We start from the raw sequence: 19,271 nt of genomic DNA on the forward strand, positions 1-19,271 counted from the left end.
ACAACACTGAGGTCTGGATCAAACCCGGGTCTCTGGTGCTGTGAGGCAGCAGCTGCAGCAGCTGTACCGCTGTGACACTGTGCTGCCCCTAGATCATTGCCTATTATCCCTCAGATCCATGATTTGCATGAGTTGATATCCAGGCACTGCTTTGGCTTGATTTGTGATTTCGAGTATTCAACCAATTAGTACGCTCTGGACCGTACACCTGTAGGAGGTCGATAGAGTATTCGTCAACATACCTAATCTCCTCAATCTTCTGAGGAAGTAAAAGCGTTCATGAACTTTCCTTAAGTGACCAAAAAGCTACGATTTTAACCTTCACCAATGAAGATACATCACTGATTACTGGTACTTGAAAAGAAAAATGTGGTGATCTTGATCAAGAGCCTGTCCCACTGACCCGATTTTTTTCAGTGACTTGCCGGCACCCGTCATAGTCGCAGCAGGTCGCCGAAAATTTTCAAAATGTTGAAAATCCAGCGGTGACCAGAAAACGGTATGATTCTTTGGGCGGCTACTCACGACCATACAGTCATCACCCTGCGACAGGTGCCAGCAAGTCATAAGTGGGACAGGCCATTAAGTTACAAAAGCATTTTCAATATCGCACATTTACAAGACAAAAACGATTGAACTTTAAATAACAAACATGGGCCATGGATTGGACGGGTAACCGCATTTTAAATATTTTCCTGGAATGTATTTAATCTTCCCTTATTCCTTCACAGTCCAGAGAAAGAGAAAAGAAGAAGAAATGTAACGACGGAGAATTGGGAAGAGACTGATGACAATGAAGCAGAAGAGGTACAGAAAAACAAAGAACCTGAAAATAAATGAATGTTTAGTTTAGAGATATAGTGTGGACCAGGCCCTTCAGCTCAGCAGGTCTGCATCGACCAGCGATTACCCTGTACAATAGTCTATCCTACACGCTAGGGACAATTTACAGAGGCCAATTAACCTAGAAACCTGCACGTCTTTGTAATGTGGGAGGAAACCGGAGCACTCGGAGAGAATCCATGCGGTCACAGCGAGAACATACAAACTCGCACAGGCAGCTCCCGTGGTCATGATTGTATCCGGGTCTTTGGCACTGTAAGGCAGCAACTCTGCTGCTGAGCCACTGTGCCCCCGCTGATGTTCTACTATAGATACAAGGAACTGCAGATGCTGGTTTATAAAAAAAGACCCCAAGTTGTGAAGTAACTCAGCAGGTCAGGCAGCATCTCAGGAGAACATGGATGGATGACGTTTTGAGTCGAGACCTTTCTTCAGACCCGCTTAGTTCCTCCAGCACTTTGTGTCTATTTTTGGTATAAACCAGCATCTGCAGTTATTTGTTTCTACATAGCACTGCATAGGAACGGGCCCTTTGGCCCTTAATGTTTGTGCCGGACATGCAAAATTAAACTGATCTCATCTGCCTGTATGTGATTCATATCCCTCTATTCCCTGCATATCACTGTGCCTATCTAAAAGTCTTTTAAACACCACTGTTGTATCTGCCTCCAACACTACCCCTGGCAACGTGTTCCGTGCACCTACCATTCTATGTGTAAAAAAAGCCCATCTCCATTAAACTTTGTCCCTCTCACCTTATACTGTGGCTGTGCCCACTAGTGAGGGACATTTCCACCCTGTTATTTCTCATCCTTTTGTAATTTCAGGAAGAAAGTTGCTGTGAAGAAGAAGAAGGTGGAGATGAAGATGAGTTTGACAGCGATGGAAGTCTGGATGAAACGGATACTGAATCGGAGGAGAAAGGTAATGGCATCATAGAGCTGCATAAAACTGAAACAGGCCCTTCGTTAAGAGTGTAGGAAGGAACTGTAGATGCTGGTTTACACCGAAGATCGACACAAAATGCTGAAGTAACTCAGCGGGTCGGGCAGCATCTCTGGAGAAAAGGAATAGGTGATGTTTTGGGTTAAGACCATTCTTCACTCTGAGAGTCAGGGGAACTAGAGATATGGAAAGGTGCAGAACAGATCAGTGCCGGCACTGATGACCAAAGAGACCACAATGGTCCATTGTTGGCTGCGGAAGAGGAGGAGATACGAACAGTAAAACTAGCAGGAAGGCAAGGGTAAGTGTGTTTAGTTGTCATATGTATCAGCAATGGAACAATGAAATTCCTACTTGCATTACTTTTATGTGCAGTCAATGCTGGAAACTGAATGTAGATAAGCTATATAAGGTTGCTCAAATACCTGATATGTATGCTTATACATATGCTTATAGTTTGTTTTAATTGTACATGATATGCTGATGGAAAAACATTATTTCAAAAAGGGGCACAAAGTGCTGGAGTAACGCAACGAGTCAGGCAGCATCTCTGTAGAACATGGATAGGTGAACGTGGATCGGGTCGGACCCTTCTGCGGCACTTTGTGATATCACTTACCCATGTTGTTCAGAGATGCTGCTTGATCCGATGAGTTACTCCAGTATGTGTCCTTTTTTTGTAAAGCAGCAAATGTCGTTCCTTGTTTCTACATTCTCGTATTATTTCAATAGCCTAACACTTTTAATATTTAGATTAGTTTGGAGATACGAGCCCTTCAGCCCACCGTGTCCACGCCGACCAATGATCACCCTGTACACTAGTTCTATGCTACATACTAGGGACAATTTTACTGAAGCCAATTCAACGACAAATCTGCATGTTTTTGGAATGTGGGAGGATACCGGAGAAATCTCACACGGTCACAGGGAGAATGTTAAACTGTATAGACTGCACCCTTGATCAGGATTTAACCCGGTGTGTAACGCAGCCCTTAATGTGTTTAGTCAGGAAATGGTGTTAGGTAAACTGTTGGGACTGAAGGCAGATAAATCCCCAGCGCCTGATTGTCTGCATCTCAGCGTACTCAAGGAGGTGGCCCTAGAAATCGTGGATGCATTGGTGATAATTTTCCAATGTTCTTTCGACTCAGGATCACTTCATGTGGACTGGAGGGTAGCCAATGTAACTCCACTTTTTAATAAAGGAGAGAGTTTTCTTTTTAAGAAAACGAGGAATTATAGACCAGTTAGCCTTACATCGGTAGTGGGGAATATGCTGGAGTTGAATATTAAAGCAGTGACAGGATAGGTCAAAGCCAGCATGGATTTATGAAGGGTGAATCATGCTTGACTGATCTTCTGGGATTTTTTGAGGTAGAATGGATAAGGGAGAGACAGTGGATATGGTGTATCTGGACTTTCAAAAGGCCTTTGACAAGGTCCCACACAAGAGATCAGTGTGCAAAATTAGAACACATGGTATTGGGGGTACACAAAAAAGCTGGAGAAACTCAGCGGGTGCAGCAGCATCTATGGAGCAAAGGAAAAAGGCAACGTTTCGGGCCGAAACCCTTCTTCAGACTTTCAGAATGGTATTGGGGGTAGGGTATTAACATGGATAGAGAACTGGTTGACAGACAGGAAGCAAAGAGTAGGAATTAACAAATCCTTTTCAGAATGGCAGGCAGTGACTAGTAGGGTGCCGCAAGGCTCGGTGCTGAAATCCCAGTTATTTACAATAAATATTAACGATTGCAGGTACAGCAAGCAGTGAAGAAAGCTAATGGCATTTTGGCCTTCATTGCGAGAGGATTTGAGTTTAGGAGCAAGGAGGTCCTACTGCAGTTGGACAGGGCCCTGGTGAGACCGCACCTGGAGTATTGTGTGCAATTTCACTAGGTGAATTCCCGGGATGGCGGGACTGACATATGATGAAAGAATGGGTCGACTGGGCTTGTATGGAATTTAGAAGGATGAGAGGGCATCTTATAGAAACATGTAAAATTCTTAAAGGATTGACAGGCTAGATCCAAGAAAAATGTTCCCGATGTTGGGGGAGTCCAGAACCAGGGGTCATAGTTTAAGAATACGGGGTAGGCCATTTAGAACTGAAATGAGGAAACATTTCTTCACCCAGAGAGTTGTGAATATGGAATTCTTTGCTATAGAAGGCAGTGGAGGTCAATTCACTGGACGTTTTCAAGAGAGAGTTAGATTTTGCTCTCAAGTCTAAAGGAATCAAGGGGTATAGGGAAAAAAGCAGGAATGGGGTGCTAATTTTAGATGATCAGCCATGATCATATTGAATGGCGGTGCTGGCTCGAAGGGCCGAATGGCCTACCCCTGCATCTATTTTTCTATGTTTCTAAAGTAGACACAAAATGCGGGAGTAACTCTGCGGGACAGGCAACATCTCTGGAGAGAAGGAATGGGTGACGTTTCGGGTCGAAACCCTTCTTCGGACTCATTTGTTTCATCTGTCAAAAGTATTAATATTTTTAAACCTGTCGCAGTGCCTCAAAATTTTTTGATGGCTTGTGTGGAGTAATCTCTCTCTTGTTTCTTTGTTTTGTTTGCAGTCAATTATCAGGCTGACCTTGCTGACATAACCTGTGAGATTGAAATCAAGCAGAAACTGATCGATGAGCTTGAGAACAGCCAACGACGATTGCAAATATTGAGGCAACAATACGAGGAAAAGCTTATCCTCCTGCAGAACAAAATCCGGGACACACAGCTGGAAAGAGACCGTGTTCTGAAAAACCTTGGTAAAGTTACTTATTCACAAATTTACTATCAACAAAGTACCATTGACAGTGAGAAGGAGCCCTGAATTTTTGCTTCATTCTTCTCCCACATTGCATGTTCTCAAAATGTATTCAATTAAGGCTATATATTCACAATGACACAGCTGGAAGAGCTGTGCTGGCTTTGGATCCTGACTGTGTGGAGTTTGCACATTCTCCCTTTGACCGCGTGAGTTTCGTCCGGGCGCTCTCAAATCCCAAAGACGTGCGGTTTTGTAGATTAATTGACTTCTGTAAATTGCCCCCAGTGTATAGGGAGTGGATACAATAAGTGGGATAATGTAGAACTAGTGTGAATGGGTGATCGATGCTCGGTGTGGACTTGGTGGGCCGAAGGACCCGTTTCCATGCTGTATCATTCAATCAATTGATCACAATCCATTGTCCACAATTTTCAGTTAACAAAGTACCATGTTGACAATGAGAAAGAGCAGTGAATGTTTGCATCATTTCTTTGCCCACATTGCATGTCTCACCCCGGTCACATCAGATACGAGGTACAGAAGTGAGGAAGCACATATCTCCAGATTCAGGGATAGTTTCTTGCTAGCTGTAATCAGGCAACTGAAACATCCTATCACCAACCAGGGAGCAGTCCTGATCATCTACCTCATTGGAGACTATGACTATCTTTAATCAGACTTTACTTGGCATTTATCTTGCTCTAAATGTTATTCCCTTTATCAACCCACATTTCCACATCTGCGCTAGCCCCAACTGCCTGCTTTTTGGCCCATGTCATTCTAAACCTATCCTATCCACGTACCTATCCAAATGTTTTTTCATCATTGTGATAGTATCTGCCTCAACTACCTCCTCTGGCAGCCCCTTCCATATATATGAGAAAGTTGCCCTTTGGGTACATTTTAAATCTTTCCACCCTCACCTTCAACCTATGGATCTTGATTCCCTTACTCTGGGCAAAATACTCTGTGCATTCAACCTATCTATCCCCCTCATGATTTTATATACCTCTACGTGAACATCCTTCAGTCTCCTGTGCTCCAATTAATAAAGTCCTAGCCTGCCCAACCTCTCCCTACAGCTGAGGCCCTTGAGTCCAGTCAATATCCTCATAAATCCTCACGGCACTCTTTCCAGCTTATACGTATACAATCAACTGATTATCACATTTTTCGTATCAATGAGCTATAAGCTTGGCTCACAAGACAATGGAAATGCTGTTGTTTTGTCCATCCACCTCTCTTTCCTAAACGTTTCCTCCTCCTCATGCCATTGTCTGTCCATTCCTACTACAGATGCTGGCTGACCCGCTGAGTTCCTCCACCACTTTGTGTTTTGTATAAAGAGGAGACTCCCGTTTCCCATGCATCTATTGTACAGTATTGCACAAATCTACCATCACGTGGGGTGACACAGTGGTGCAGCGGTAATGTTGCTGCCTGACAGCGTCAGAGACCAGGGTTCAATCCTGACTACGGATGCTGCCTGTACAGAGTTTGTGTTATCCCTGTGACCATGTGAGTTTCCTCCAGGTGCTCTGGTCTCCTCCCACTTTCCAAAGACCAGCATGTCTGTTGGTTAATTGGCTTTGGTAAGATTGTAAATTGTCCCTAGTGCGTAGGATAGTTAGTGTACGGGGTGATCGCTAGTCGGCGTGGATTTGGTGGGCCGATGGGCCTGTTTCTCCTCCCTCTGCATCTGTAAAGACTAAAGATCTCTCAGAAATACCTGGGCACACTTTCCCTTGGAGACTGGTAGCATCTGCAGCTTCAGTTTTGTTAGCCTATACTTTGGCCAGGTTGTTTCTTATAATCCCATGTTTCTCTGAGCTGTGGGAGGGTGGCAAAGAGAAAGAAAAGAGAGGGGAAGGAAGCAAAGTTGCTGCGCATTGCCTACATGTAGCATGGAAACGGGCCCATCTTGTCTGTACAATCCCACAACTAATCCTGCACTAAACCCCTTTTATTCTCTCAAAATGCCCATCAACTCCCCCACATTCTACCCCTCAACTACACACAAGGCAGTTTTGTTTTTTTAGAGATACAGCATGGAAAAAAACCCTTCGGCCCACTGATTCCACGCCGACCATTGATCATCCGTTCTCACTGGTACTATCTTATCTCACTTTATCATCTACACACTAGGGGCAATTTACAGAATCCAATTAACTTGTAAACCTGCACAAATTTGGGACATGGGAGGAAACTAGAACACCCGGGGGAACCCCACGCGGTCACAGGCAGAACGTGCAAACTTCTCACAGACAGCACCAGAGGTCGGGATGGAACCCAGGTCTCTGGTGCTGTGAGGCAGCAGCTCTACCAGCTGTGCCACCACAGTGGAAAACAGAGAGCAAGAAAAGGAATATTTTAAAACATCTTCTATTTGGTGATTCATAGCAGTGTAATTTCAGGAATTATTTTTCAAAGAAAATTATGTAGGTTTAGCATCCATGCTCATGATAAAGCTGTTTTCAAAGTTCTTTTTGTTGATCTCTTAAGTTTTGTTTAAAATATATATATATAGCAGATATAATTACAATATAGAAAATTGTTTTGAACCATTATTAGAGGCTATCTGACTTGTTTTACTTCTGGTAATGATCTCAGCTTCGAAAAACCAATAGTTTCTTTGTTCCTCTGCTCTACGGAGAATAATTACAAGGGCCACCACAGTCTAAAGAACCACTGTTACAATCTCTGGCTTCCAGCTGTGTATAAACCTTCCTGTTTCCAGATGCGAGTAGGGTTAATTCATTACTTTATTTATGTATCGCCGGTGGGTTCATAATTTCTAAAGAAATCCAATGTAGGGTCACAGACTGATAGGTCATAACTGATAGGAGCAGAATTAGGCCATTCGGCCCATCAAGTCTACTCTGCCACATAAACGAGGAGAACAAGCAATTGGATACCGAAGGCATATGGTACAGAGTAGAAACAAGGAACTGCAGATGCTGGTTTACAAAAAAAAACCACACAAAGTGTTGGAGTAACTGAGCGGGTCAGGCAGCATCTCTGGAGAACATGTATAGGTGAGGTTTTGGGTCGGGACCCATTTTCAGACTGAATCGGAGATAAAAATAGATGGTCTTGGACAAGTGATCTGAAACTCAACATGAGATCTAGTTTCCACTCCATCCATCCCTCTGTTCTTGTAACTTCTCAACAATAAGGAACCTCCAAAGTCAAGACTCACATAGGTTACATTACATCCACCATATCAGTACACATCAATGATGCACCACGGTGCCATGTCACCACTCTTTATTTAACGTGCATTTTAAGTTGGTAAATAGTTGAATAGTTGTTCTGGTTTCGTTTCAGGTTCTATGGAGTGCAACACGGAAGAGAGAGCCTGCAAGATTAAAGCAGACTACGAGAAAAAACTAAAGGAGATGAACCGAGAGCTCCAGAAACTGCAGACGGCACAGAAAGAACATGCACGCCTCCTCAAAAATCAAACTCGTTACGAACGGGAATTGAGGAAACTGCAGAATGAAGTGGCTGAAATGAGGAAGACGAAGGTAAAACTTTCTTTGCTTGCAGCCACAGAGACTGCAGGTGCTGGAATTGATTGATTGAAAGATACAGAATGGAAACAAGCCCTTCAGCCCACCAAGTCCACCCCGACCATCAATCACCTGTTCACACTAGTTCTACGTTATCCCAGTTTAACATCCACACTAGAGGCAATGTGCAAAGGCCATTTAACCTACAAACCTGCATGTCTTTGGGATTTGGGAGGAAACCGGAGCACCCGGAGAAAATCCACACGGTCACAGGGAGAACGTTCAAACTCTGTACAGACAGCACCTGTAGTCAGGATCGAACCCGGGTCTCTGGCGCAGTGAGACAGCAACTCTACCGCTGCGCCACTGTACCGCCTGTCACAGTTGTGAAAACCTATTCCCATCACCTCGTTACTAAAGACTTGGGTTTCTTTTCCTCCTGCAATTTTGTTTTGTTAGGTGACTCTGATGAAACAGATGAGGGATGACCAGCAGCGAATGAGGATGATCGAAAGCAAGAGGAACCGTGAAATAGCACAGCTGAAAAAGGAACAGCGACGACAAGAAGTGAGGAGCAAAGGACGGAGAGAACGTGAACGCGGTCTGAAGAAAGATCCCCACCCAAAACGTGCCCTCCAGCATCATAGAGTGATTCAGTGTGGAAACAGGCCCTTCAGCCCAACTTGCCCACACCGACCAACATGTCACATCTACACTAGTCCCACCTGCCTGCGTTTGGCCCTTATCCCTCTAAACCTTTCCTATCCATGTACCTGTCTAAATGTTTCTTAAACGTTGCGATAGTCCCTGCCTCAACTACTCTGGCAGCTCGTTCCATACAGCCACCCTCTGTTGAAAATAAACTTGCCCCTCAGGTGCATATTCCTATTAAATCACTTCACCCTCACCATAAATCTATGTCCCCTGGATCTCGATTTCCCTACTCTGGTGAAAACATTCTGTGCATTTACCATATCCCGATTAAATCTATCCCCCCCACATGCAAGAGGTGCCAAGTTTTGCCGCCATTTTCTAAGTTCTTTCCGCGCTCCAGTCCTTATGACCAGCGCCCAATACAAGCGAGTCCCAGGCTGCAGTGGGCCTCCAGCCATCGCCTTCCTTGGAGGAGACGTCCCTTTCCTCGCCCGTCCATCTTCATGCCCCGGGGCAGCATCCCACAGCTGATCTTCAGGGTGCGGTGGACCAGACCCCGGTTCCCTCCCCTACCGCCCTCGCTCCATGCCGGTCGTGTCAGTCATCACCCGTCCATCCTCTGTTGTCTATGACATCTTGGACCTCTTACCGCAAGGTCTGCACATAGTTGCCCTGCACCACCACCACCCACAAAGATCTCTGGCATAATATGCCTCTCCAGCCACCTAGTCTAAAGATTTTTTTTTATTTTCAGTACCAAATTCGAACCTTGGAGTCCCAGAAGAGGCAACAGGAGCTTGTGCTACGCAGGAAAACACAAGAGGTCAGCAACTTACTTTTAATGACCCAAATTGGTATTGAGGGATTGTCAACATCAGCGTAACATGCTTTAGGGGGAGGGGGGTTGGGCTTTTTACAGGCGTACAGAATAATTTTTCATAATCTGTTCCTGGCATTATGCAATAGGGTTTTAGATTTGCAATTTATTTACATGGAAAAGGGTTGGAACATGTGACAGTGAGTATTGGAATACATGAAGACGTGCTTGTTGGCTGCAGCGGCAAGTGAAAATAGAAATTGCATTCAAAGTCAGATCTGTATGCAGTTCTTTTTCTGTAATGGTACAGTGGGCTAAAGGGACTTCTTCCACGCTGTGTCTCTAACTAAATTAACTTCCAGTCTGCAGAAGGGTCTTGCCCCGAACTTTCACCCATTCCTTCCATCCAGAGATGCTGCCCATCCCGCTGAGTTACTCCAGCATTTTGACCTTTCTGTCCTGGGCCTCCTCCATGGCCAGAATGAGTCCCACCGCAAATTAGAGGAGCAGCACCTCATATTTTGCTTGGGTAGTTTACACCCCAGCGGTATGAACATTGACCTCCAATTTCAGGTTTGCTCCCTAGATGCCGCCGAGTTACTCCAGCATTTTTGTCTACCAGCATTTTGTGTCTATCTTCGGTGTAAACCAGCATCTGCAGTTCCTTCCTAAACCTTTCATCTTTTGACGTTTCTGCTATTCAGTGCTTTTGTTTCATGTTTAGGTCAGCGCTCTACGAAGATTAGCCAAGCCCATGTCCAACCGAGTTGCTGGTCGTGTAAGCCGTAAACAGACTATCTTGGATTCGGGCATGGAATTGTCAGCCAGTACTTCTTCAGAGGCAGAGTCAGCCTCCAAGTCCGTGTCCAATATCGTTAAACAGTGGAACAGAAAGTTAAATGCCGCTTGGAATGAAACCGTTTCTGCGGTAAATGGAACCAGAACTGTGAGGTAAGCACAGAAGCAACAACAGATCGTAAAAGATGAACAATTGGATTTTGTTCCTTGGATCTATTATACTGGAGAGCATGCAGTTATATAAGACATTGGTGAGGCCACATTTAGTGTATTGTGTTCAGTTTTGGGCACCATGTAATAGGAAACATGTTGTCAAGTTGGAAAGGGTGCAGAAACAATTTACCAGGATGTTGCCAGGAATTGAGGGCCTGAGCTACAAGGAGAGGCTGGTCAGGCAGGGACTTTATTCATTGGAGTACTGGAGGCTGTGGAGTGATCTTATAGAGATATATAAAATCAGGAGGGCAACAGACATGGTGAATGCACAGAGTATTTTATCCAGGGTAGGAGAATAAAGGATCAGAGGGTACAGGTTTAAGGTGAGAGGAGAATCATTTAATAGGTATCAGAGAGGCAACCTTTTCACTCAGAGGGTGGTGGTTCTTTAGAATAAGGTTGAGGTTGGTATGATAACAACATTTAATAGACAGATACTTGGATAGGTCAATATAGGCCAAAGATGGGTAAATAGAACAAACTTAGATGGGGAATCTTGGTCGGCATGGACGGGTTGGGCAGAAAGGTTTGTTTCTGTGCTGTATAACTCTGACTTTAATCGCTTATCATTCACAAAGTCCTGTTAATTAAAGAAATGGAGGTGATAAACTCTGTAAGCCACAACAGTAGGATGTACAAAACGTGCACAGCAGAGGCTGGGATGATCTCCTCTTAGTATTCTAAAGTTGACTTACTGGCAGCTGTCGCTTTCAACAACATCATCTTAATAGAGAAACATGATGTAGTTTTTCCCAAATTAAATCTAGCAATTATGATGAGAACTTCTGACAAATTCCTTTGGCTTTTGCTTTGCATCGGGGAGCTAAATACATAAACTTAATCAGTATCATGTTATAAACTCAGTATTGGAACTTAAAATGGTTTAAATCTTGGTTGAGGAATTTTTCTAATAATGATCTGTCATCTCAGATGAAGAGACCGTTACTCGATTTGGCAGAGGCTGTTGAAAAACCTGTGTAGTTGTAAAAAAAAATAGATTGAAGAGAAGATGTGAGCAAATATTGTCCATGTTTAAGAATCCATCCACATCCATTTGATGGTGAATATAGGATATTCAAATGTCTCTTAAACGTTGTGTAGTACGTGCCTCTGGCAGCTCATTCCATACAGCCACAACCCTTTGTGTAAAATAAAGTTACCCCTCAGGCTCCAATTAAATCTTTTTCCCCTCACCTTAAACCTCTGTCCTCTGGTGCTCGATTCCCCTACTCTGGGTAAAATACTCTGTGTGTTTACCCTGTCTATTCCAAATGTAGTCTTATGCTACACCACTTTCCCATTGAAGTGCTAGTACGATTTGCAACTTATCTTGGTTTCTTGGTCCTCCAAAATATTCCAAATAGAATTTAAACTTATTTACGATAAGATACAATATAACTTTATTTATCCCAGGAGGGAAATTGGTCTGTCGCACAGTCATAAAACACAACAAGAAATACGGCAGCGTCGGAACATGAGTTTACCGGGTCGCCGTGCGGCAAGCTCCGGAGTGTGGCCGCCGACGTGCTGGATTTGGAAAAGTCCGGGATTGGGGCCCACGTCCGCAAAGATTTTGGGGGGGCCAGGGGAGCTTGAGGAGGTAAGGCATTGCCCGCTATTTCCGGAGCTAAACCGCAAAAAAGAGTTTAGAAGGATGAGAGTCGCCGAGGATCAGTACTTCAAACATAAAATCCCTCCAAACTAACTGACTAACATTGATGCAAAGTCTCCCGGTCACCCGACTGACTTTTCAAGCCGCCCGCGCTACAAGCTAAAAATCTTCCATTCTGGATGTCCGAAATCCGGAAAAAGGCTTTCGTTCCCTGTAATGGAACATTTAAAGTGGTGAGGAAAATCCACAAAGATCTGGGGGGAGGGGCTGAGAAAATAATAAAAGCAAAAAAGAGTTTAGAAGGATGAGGGAGGATCCATTAAAATAAAAAGGACTGAGCTGGATGAAAAAAAAAAGTTTGTCACCCTGAGTGAAAAAAAAAGTTTTCATCATGTGTGAATTTGTGGAATTCCCTGCCACAGAGGGCAGTGGAGGCCAAATCACTGGATTGATTTAAGAGAGAGTTAGATAGAGCTCTAGGGGCTGGTGGAATCAAGGGATATGGGGAGAAGGCAGGCACGGTTTATTGATTTGGGACCATCAGCCATGATCACAATGAATGGCGGTGCTGGCTCGAAGGGCCGAATGGCCTCATCATGCACCTATTTTCTATGTTTCAAATGATTCTTCTCTCTGTTGTCCCTACCGATACCTACTCTACCCACGAATCAGGTGACTTTGCGGGGCATGGATTGCATCCTTGACAAGGATTGTAAAATAGTTGTTTCATTTTCAGTATATTTAAGGATATTTGTTTTGCTTTGTGCTGTGGTGATGAGTTTGCTGGCCTTTTGTATTGTAAATATTATTCTTGGAAATAATTGATCCAAAAAAATTTTGGTAATAAAATATAATGTGAATTCACTGTGCCCCCTTTACAGTGTTTTCTTTTTTGTTAAAGCATGCTGGTTGTTTTGTTTTATTCTGCAGAAAGAACAAGTACCAGAAGAAGGGAGTTGGTGAAATCTTTTCCAAAGCAGCTCGGCTGAAGTGGCAGGCACTGGAGTCCAGGATCAGTGACATTGTGATGCAGAGGATGACAATCTCCAACCTGGAAGCGGACATGAATCGTCTTCTGGCGGTTTGCACATTGATTTACTAACTAACGTTGGCAGATACAGTTAATAGACCTGTGTAGAGGATGTCTCCAGTAGACTTATTTAGACTTTTTTTTAGACTTTAGACTTTTAGAGATACAGTGTGGAAACAGGACCTTCAGCCCACCGAGTCCGCGGCGACCAGCGACCATCCCGTACACTCGCACTATCCTACACACTGGGGCAATATTTTATACAGCTTACCGAAGCCAATTAACCTACAAACCTTGGAATGTGGAAGGAAACCGAAGCACCCGGGAGTAACCTATATGGTTACAGGAAGGACGTACAAACTTTGTACAGACACCACCCATAGTCAGGATCGAACCCGGGTCTCTGGCGCTGTAAGGCAGCAACTCTACCGTTGCGCCAATGTGCCGCCGTGTAGTGGGAGAGTCTAGGATCAGAGGGCGCAGCCGCAGAAATAAACGGAGGATGTACCAAAGGCAGGTGAATAGAAATTCATTGGAGATTAGGAGGAGGCCAAGTCACTGTAGCCAAAGTGGAGATTGAATCTGTTTATTAATTCATTGTTTATTTCGACAGATGAATAAAAAGCAAATGTTACAAAAAACAAAACAAGATATTTATAAAGTGTCATAAACAACAGTCACAACCTTTTATCCGAAAGCCTTGGGACCATTTTTTCGGAAAGAATGGAGATTTTTAGCGTTGACAGCGGGGCGGCTCTCTGGAGCGGCTGCCTCCTCCCCGGAAGGGGGAATCAAAGGTAAATCATTGCATAAATTATTCGTAGGGATTTATGTTGGTTTATTGGGGGTGAAGAACAGAATAAATGAAGCTGGGGGCTCCGTCCGGCCGCGGGCGGCGCCGGTTGTAAAACTCTGCAAATGCGCCGCCCGTGAAACCGCAGCCCCATACGCGAAAACGGCCACAGCGCTCCGGAACCGAACGGCGACCCGAAGGCATGCCCGCTCCCCGCTAAGCGCTGCGACGTGCCGACTCCCTACATAAACAGGGGCATAGTCTATAAATAAATGCCCGCAGCCCCAGCTGGGAGTTGGCGGCCACAGCGCCGCGGAGCCGAAAACCCGGTAGGCATTGACCGCGAAGCCACCAGGTAGGGGACTATTAAAGTTTAACCCTTCACCCCCCTTCACATAAAAGCCCTCAACTGCTTATAATTAAGCTTGATACAAAGTGTAGCAGCGCTATATAGTACACCTGGGTTGATATCCCACACCAAAATTATTTACATGTCCGGATAAAAGGTTAATCAAATATTTGACAGGAAGAAGCCTTATACCCAAAAAAATTAGAGACAAAAGCAGCTATATGTACACCATATCCACACCAAATTATTTACATGCATACACTAATCAAATATTTACAAAGCCATACAAAAAAAGAGAAAAAAAGAAAAGAAAAAAACCCTCTATACAACATCTCTTATATATATACAACCCATCACCCTATAATCATCCTTCCCAATACAGATTCCCAATACAGAGGTTACAGAGGAAAATGGGTTGAGGGGGAAAGATGATCAGCCATGATCAAATGGAGCAGCAGACTCGATGTGCTGAATAGCCTAATTCTGCTCCTATGTCTTATGAACCTTTGCAAGATTTGCTCCAGAATTGAATGCTCAACTTAAGATCTAAAGTGTTTACCAAAATAAAGGCCACATTAAACTCATTATTACACACAAGGGTGAGGGCAGACCCTGGATTACACAAGGAAATCCATAAGTGGGTTTCCTGGTTTTGAACTCATGCAATTAACTCAGTGAACACAGCGTCACACTGTCTGGCACATCAATAAAATGCATTAGATGGAATAGAGTGCTCTCTGCTCAAAACATACAAAGGAGCCCTTTATGCAGTCAAATTAACCAGAAGAGAATCTGTGCACTGAATTGATTGGAGTCATACACAAGGAAACAGGGCGTTCATCCCAACCCGTCCATGCCAACTAATATGCCCCATCTAAGTAAGTCCATATCCCTCTAAACCTTTCCTATCCATGTACCTGTCCTAATGTATTTTAAATGTTTTCATTGTATCGGCATCAACTACCTCCTTTGGCACCTCATTCCATATATACCCACCACCCTATGTGGGAAAAAGTTGCTCCTTAAGTTCCCATAAAATCCCCATAAAGTTCCCTTAAACTCTTGCCCTGTAATTCTTGATTCCCGTCCCCAGGGTAAAATACTTTGTGGATTCACCCTATTTATTACCCTTCATTGAATAAAGTCCAAGCCTGCCCAACCTCTCCCTATAGTTCAGGCCCTCAAGTCCAGACAACATCCTTGGAAATCCTCTCTGGACTCTTTCCACCTTAATGATATCCATCCTATAACAGGGTGACTAAAACTGAGCACATTACTCCAAATACATCCTCACTAATGTCTAGGACAGCTGTAACATAATGTCCCAATTCCCATACTAATTTCCCTGACTGATGAAGGCCATTGTGAAGGGGGAAAGATTTTATAGGAATCTTAGGGGTAACTTTTTCACACAAAGGGTGTAAGAAGTGAACTGCTAAAGGAGGTAGTTGAGGCAGGGACTATCGCAACGTTTGAGAAGCAATTAGACAGGTTTCGGGGGATAGGAGTCAAACGCAGGCAAGTGGGACTACTGTAGATGGAACACGTGGTCGGTGTGGGCAAGTTGTGTCAAAGGACAAGGAAGGATTTTGGCCCGAAACGTTGCCTATTTCCTTCGCTCCATAGATGCTGCTGCACCCGCTGAGTTTCTCCAGCACTTTTGTCTATCTTAAAATGTGTCCTGTTAGCAGTTCTGAAGATATTTTACCTGAGATAATGATAAAGGATTGCTTAATTAGAAAGGTGGGGAAGTTAATTTCTTACATAGTGAGAAGAGGTTTCCCACGCTTCTTTAATGAAACATAGAACAATTGCGCTCAGGAGCCGACCCTACTGTATATTCTACCTTTTTGAAACCAATAATGTCTGCCATTTACTTCCAGAAACGGGAGGAACTAATTGGCCTCCAGGAAATTCTACACGGGAAAAGGGAACGGATTCGCAATGAAAATCCGGACGATAGGTCTATCCAGGAAATAAACGAGGAGCTTGAGACCTTGAATGCCAACATTGACTACATCAATGATAACATTTCTGAATGCCAGGCCACCATAATGCAGATCGAAGAAACCAAGGTGTTTAGACTTTAGTTTCCTTTAGAGATACAGCGTGGAAACAGGCCCTTCATCCTACCGAATCCGCACCTACCAATGGTCAGCCAATACACTAGTTCTATCCTACACGCTAGGGACAATTTACCCAAGCCAATTAACCCAAGCCTTCTGAATTTTTTGTAGTCGGCAAGGCAGTACTCTGCATATCGCCAACTTGGACAATTTTACATTTTTATCAAGCCAATTAACCTACAAACCTGTACGTCTTTGGAGTGTGGGAGGAAACCGAAGATCTAGGAGAAAAACCAAGCAGATCACGGGGAGAACGTACAAACTCCAGACAGACAGCACCCATAGTCGGGATCGAACCCGGGTCTCTAGCGGTGCATTTTGCATCACGTATCAGCGTGCACATAACCTGCATCCTTCCATCCCCTGCATATCCGTGCGCCCATCCAGAAATCTTATAAACGCCATTATCATATCTGGTTCCACCACCACACTGGGCTGTGCGTTCCAGGTACCCACCACCCTCTGTGTAAAAAGAAAACTTGCCCCTCACATCTCCTTTAACCATTATCCCTCTCACCTTAAGGCTACGCCCTCTAATCTTGACATTTCCACCCTGGGGAAAAAGGTTTGGACTCTACCCTATCCATGCCTCTCGTAATGCTATAAACTTCTATCAGGTCTCCCCTCAGCCTCCGATGCTCCATTGAAAACAATCCAAGTTTGTCCAACCTCTCCTGGGCCTCTTAGTCCCGTCATGCCTGGAGAGTTTTGGTGTTCTGATGTACGTGGACCATTGGTATTCTGATTTTAATTCCCTTCTCTTGCTCCGTTTTAACAGGATGAGATTAATTCAACCGACACGTCTGTTGTGATAAGTTCGTGTTCCCTAGCTGAAGCACGCCATCTGCTGGATCACTTTCTGAAAATGTCAATCGACAAGGTGAGGGGATCTCTCCTTCAAGTCAAGAGTGTTTTATTGTTATATGTCCCGAAACAGAACAATGAAATTCTTCCGTGCAGCAGCACAACAATTATGTAAATGGAGTACTCCTAATAAACAACAAAAAAGTTCAGTGTACACATATATGACTGTGTGTGTGTGTGTGTGTGTGTGTATATATGTGTGGGTGTATATATATTTGTGTGTGTGTGTATCTATATACTTATAAAACTCTGATCTTGGATGTATGTGTGTATATAATCATACTGCTCGAAAAAGCGACGCCCTGACGATAACATTTTTACATATTCCTGGAGAGATTTATCCGGTGAAGACAAAAATCGGCTTATCTGAAAGTTTCAAGCTTTATTTATTGTTATTAATCAAAATGGTCAAAAATTTCAAATAACGTAGAAAATGAAACAGCTTTGGCTGATGACGTGATGACGTCACAATGGCTGCACGTTGTGTTCACGCATCGCGAGTCACGTCGCCCGGCCGTGCCGCTTGCAAGACCTTTGAAAAAAACCACCCCCTGCCCCCGCGACCACCTGTTCTTGGACCCTGTGCAGCCTGAACCCGGGTGCCCCCCTCATGCTCCCTCTCCGGTCTATCTGGTCTATCAACTTGTGAGAATAAGTTCATAACGCATAAGAGCATTAGGCTGTTCAGCCCATCGAGTCTTATTCGCCATTCAAACATGGCTGATCCATCTTTCCCTCTCAACCCCATTCTCCTGCCTTCCCCCCATAATGATTGACACCCTTACAATGTTAAAAACACCCAATGGCTTACATTGATGTCTGTGGCAATGAATCCCACAGATTCATCACCCTCTAGCTAAAATGAAGCACCTCGCTGGCACACAAACGGTTAACATTTTGTGTGTGATGTGCAGACCATCTGACTGGGAATTTGAGTAATTTAATGATTTTCATCTCCAGGGTATGCAGGTGGCCCAGAAAGAGGCTCAGATTAAGCTGCTGGAAGGTCGATTGAAGCAAGTGGATGTGACAGATTTGATTCCAAATCAGCTGATTAGCATGCTGCGGGAGAAGGCTGAATCTATTCCTGAACTGCAGACGTTGCTTCAAAGTGTCTCACAAGGTAGCCTGCTCACTGATCATCTTCCCCTTCTCGGGATCGCATAATGTGAATATATCCAATCATAAAATATTTCTTAAAACTCTAAAGATCGTAAGATGTGTAGTTCTTCATCTGTTATTCCATTCTTCCACGTAAACTTTATTTAACTTTTTGCCGCAACTGTTCGCATTACAAAGTTTCAAAGGCAACAGAAAGGTACTCATTAAATTAAAGTTTTTTTTAATGTAAGCCGTCAAATGGGCAGAATAGGGAGGACAGTAGTTTTCTGCAATGAGCTTCATAGAAATGATCAATGTATTAGATGTTCCCACAGAATTCCAGTATAATTGAACATATAATTCTTAACATGCAGGGTTTGGTATTATTGTCATGTGTATCGAGGTACATTGAAAAGCTTTTTGTTGCAAGTTATCCAGTCAGTGAAAATACATGATTACAATCAAGTCATTCACAGTGTATAGATACAAGATAAAGGGAATAACGTTGAGTGCAAGATAAAGTACAATTAAAGATAGTCCGAGGGGCTCCGGTGAGGTAGGTGGTAGCTCAGTTCTGCTCTCTAGTTGGTGATAAGTTGCCTGATAACAGATAGGATGAAACTGTCCCTAAATTTGGACGTATGCGCTTGAGTTTAAGGTGTTATCAATACAACAAAGATTTAAGGCTAAATCATCTTTCGACCACAATTAATTGAAAAATACTTTAATTGCAATGATGAATGTATTCATATTATGCCAATAATTAAATGTTCAGTTTATAAAGAATATCGAATTGCGTACAAACTGTTGTGTATGTTTGTGTAACATCAACCAATTAGAG

At 43.7% G+C, this 19,271-nt stretch overlaps 1 protein-coding gene across 1 annotated transcript in view; it reads left to right on the forward strand.

Annotated features, from left to right (window-relative positions):
* kif21b (kinesin family member 21B) overlaps window positions 1-19,271 on the forward strand; it is a 113,633-nt gene that overhangs the window by 59,312 nt on the left and 35,050 nt on the right. The window contains exons 12-22 of the mRNA XM_055654621.1: window positions 732-807; window positions 1,671-1,767; window positions 4,368-4,556; window positions 7,886-8,085; window positions 8,530-8,637; window positions 9,479-9,547; window positions 10,266-10,492; window positions 13,098-13,248; window positions 16,223-16,414; window positions 17,244-17,345; window positions 18,290-18,452. Coding sequence (XP_055510596.1) covers window positions 732-807; window positions 1,671-1,767; window positions 4,368-4,556; window positions 7,886-8,085; window positions 8,530-8,637; window positions 9,479-9,547; window positions 10,266-10,492; window positions 13,098-13,248; window positions 16,223-16,414; window positions 17,244-17,345; window positions 18,290-18,452 — 1,574 coding nt within the window. The remainder of the gene's footprint in view (window positions 1-731; window positions 808-1,670; window positions 1,768-4,367; window positions 4,557-7,885; window positions 8,086-8,529; window positions 8,638-9,478; window positions 9,548-10,265; window positions 10,493-13,097; window positions 13,249-16,222; window positions 16,415-17,243; window positions 17,346-18,289; window positions 18,453-19,271) is intronic.

The sequence above is a fragment of the Leucoraja erinacea genome, chromosome 24 (genome assembly GCF_028641065.1).
Source record: "Leucoraja erinacea ecotype New England chromosome 24, Leri_hhj_1, whole genome shotgun sequence".
Lineage (NCBI taxonomy): Eukaryota > Metazoa > Chordata > Chondrichthyes > Rajiformes > Rajidae > Leucoraja > Leucoraja erinaceus.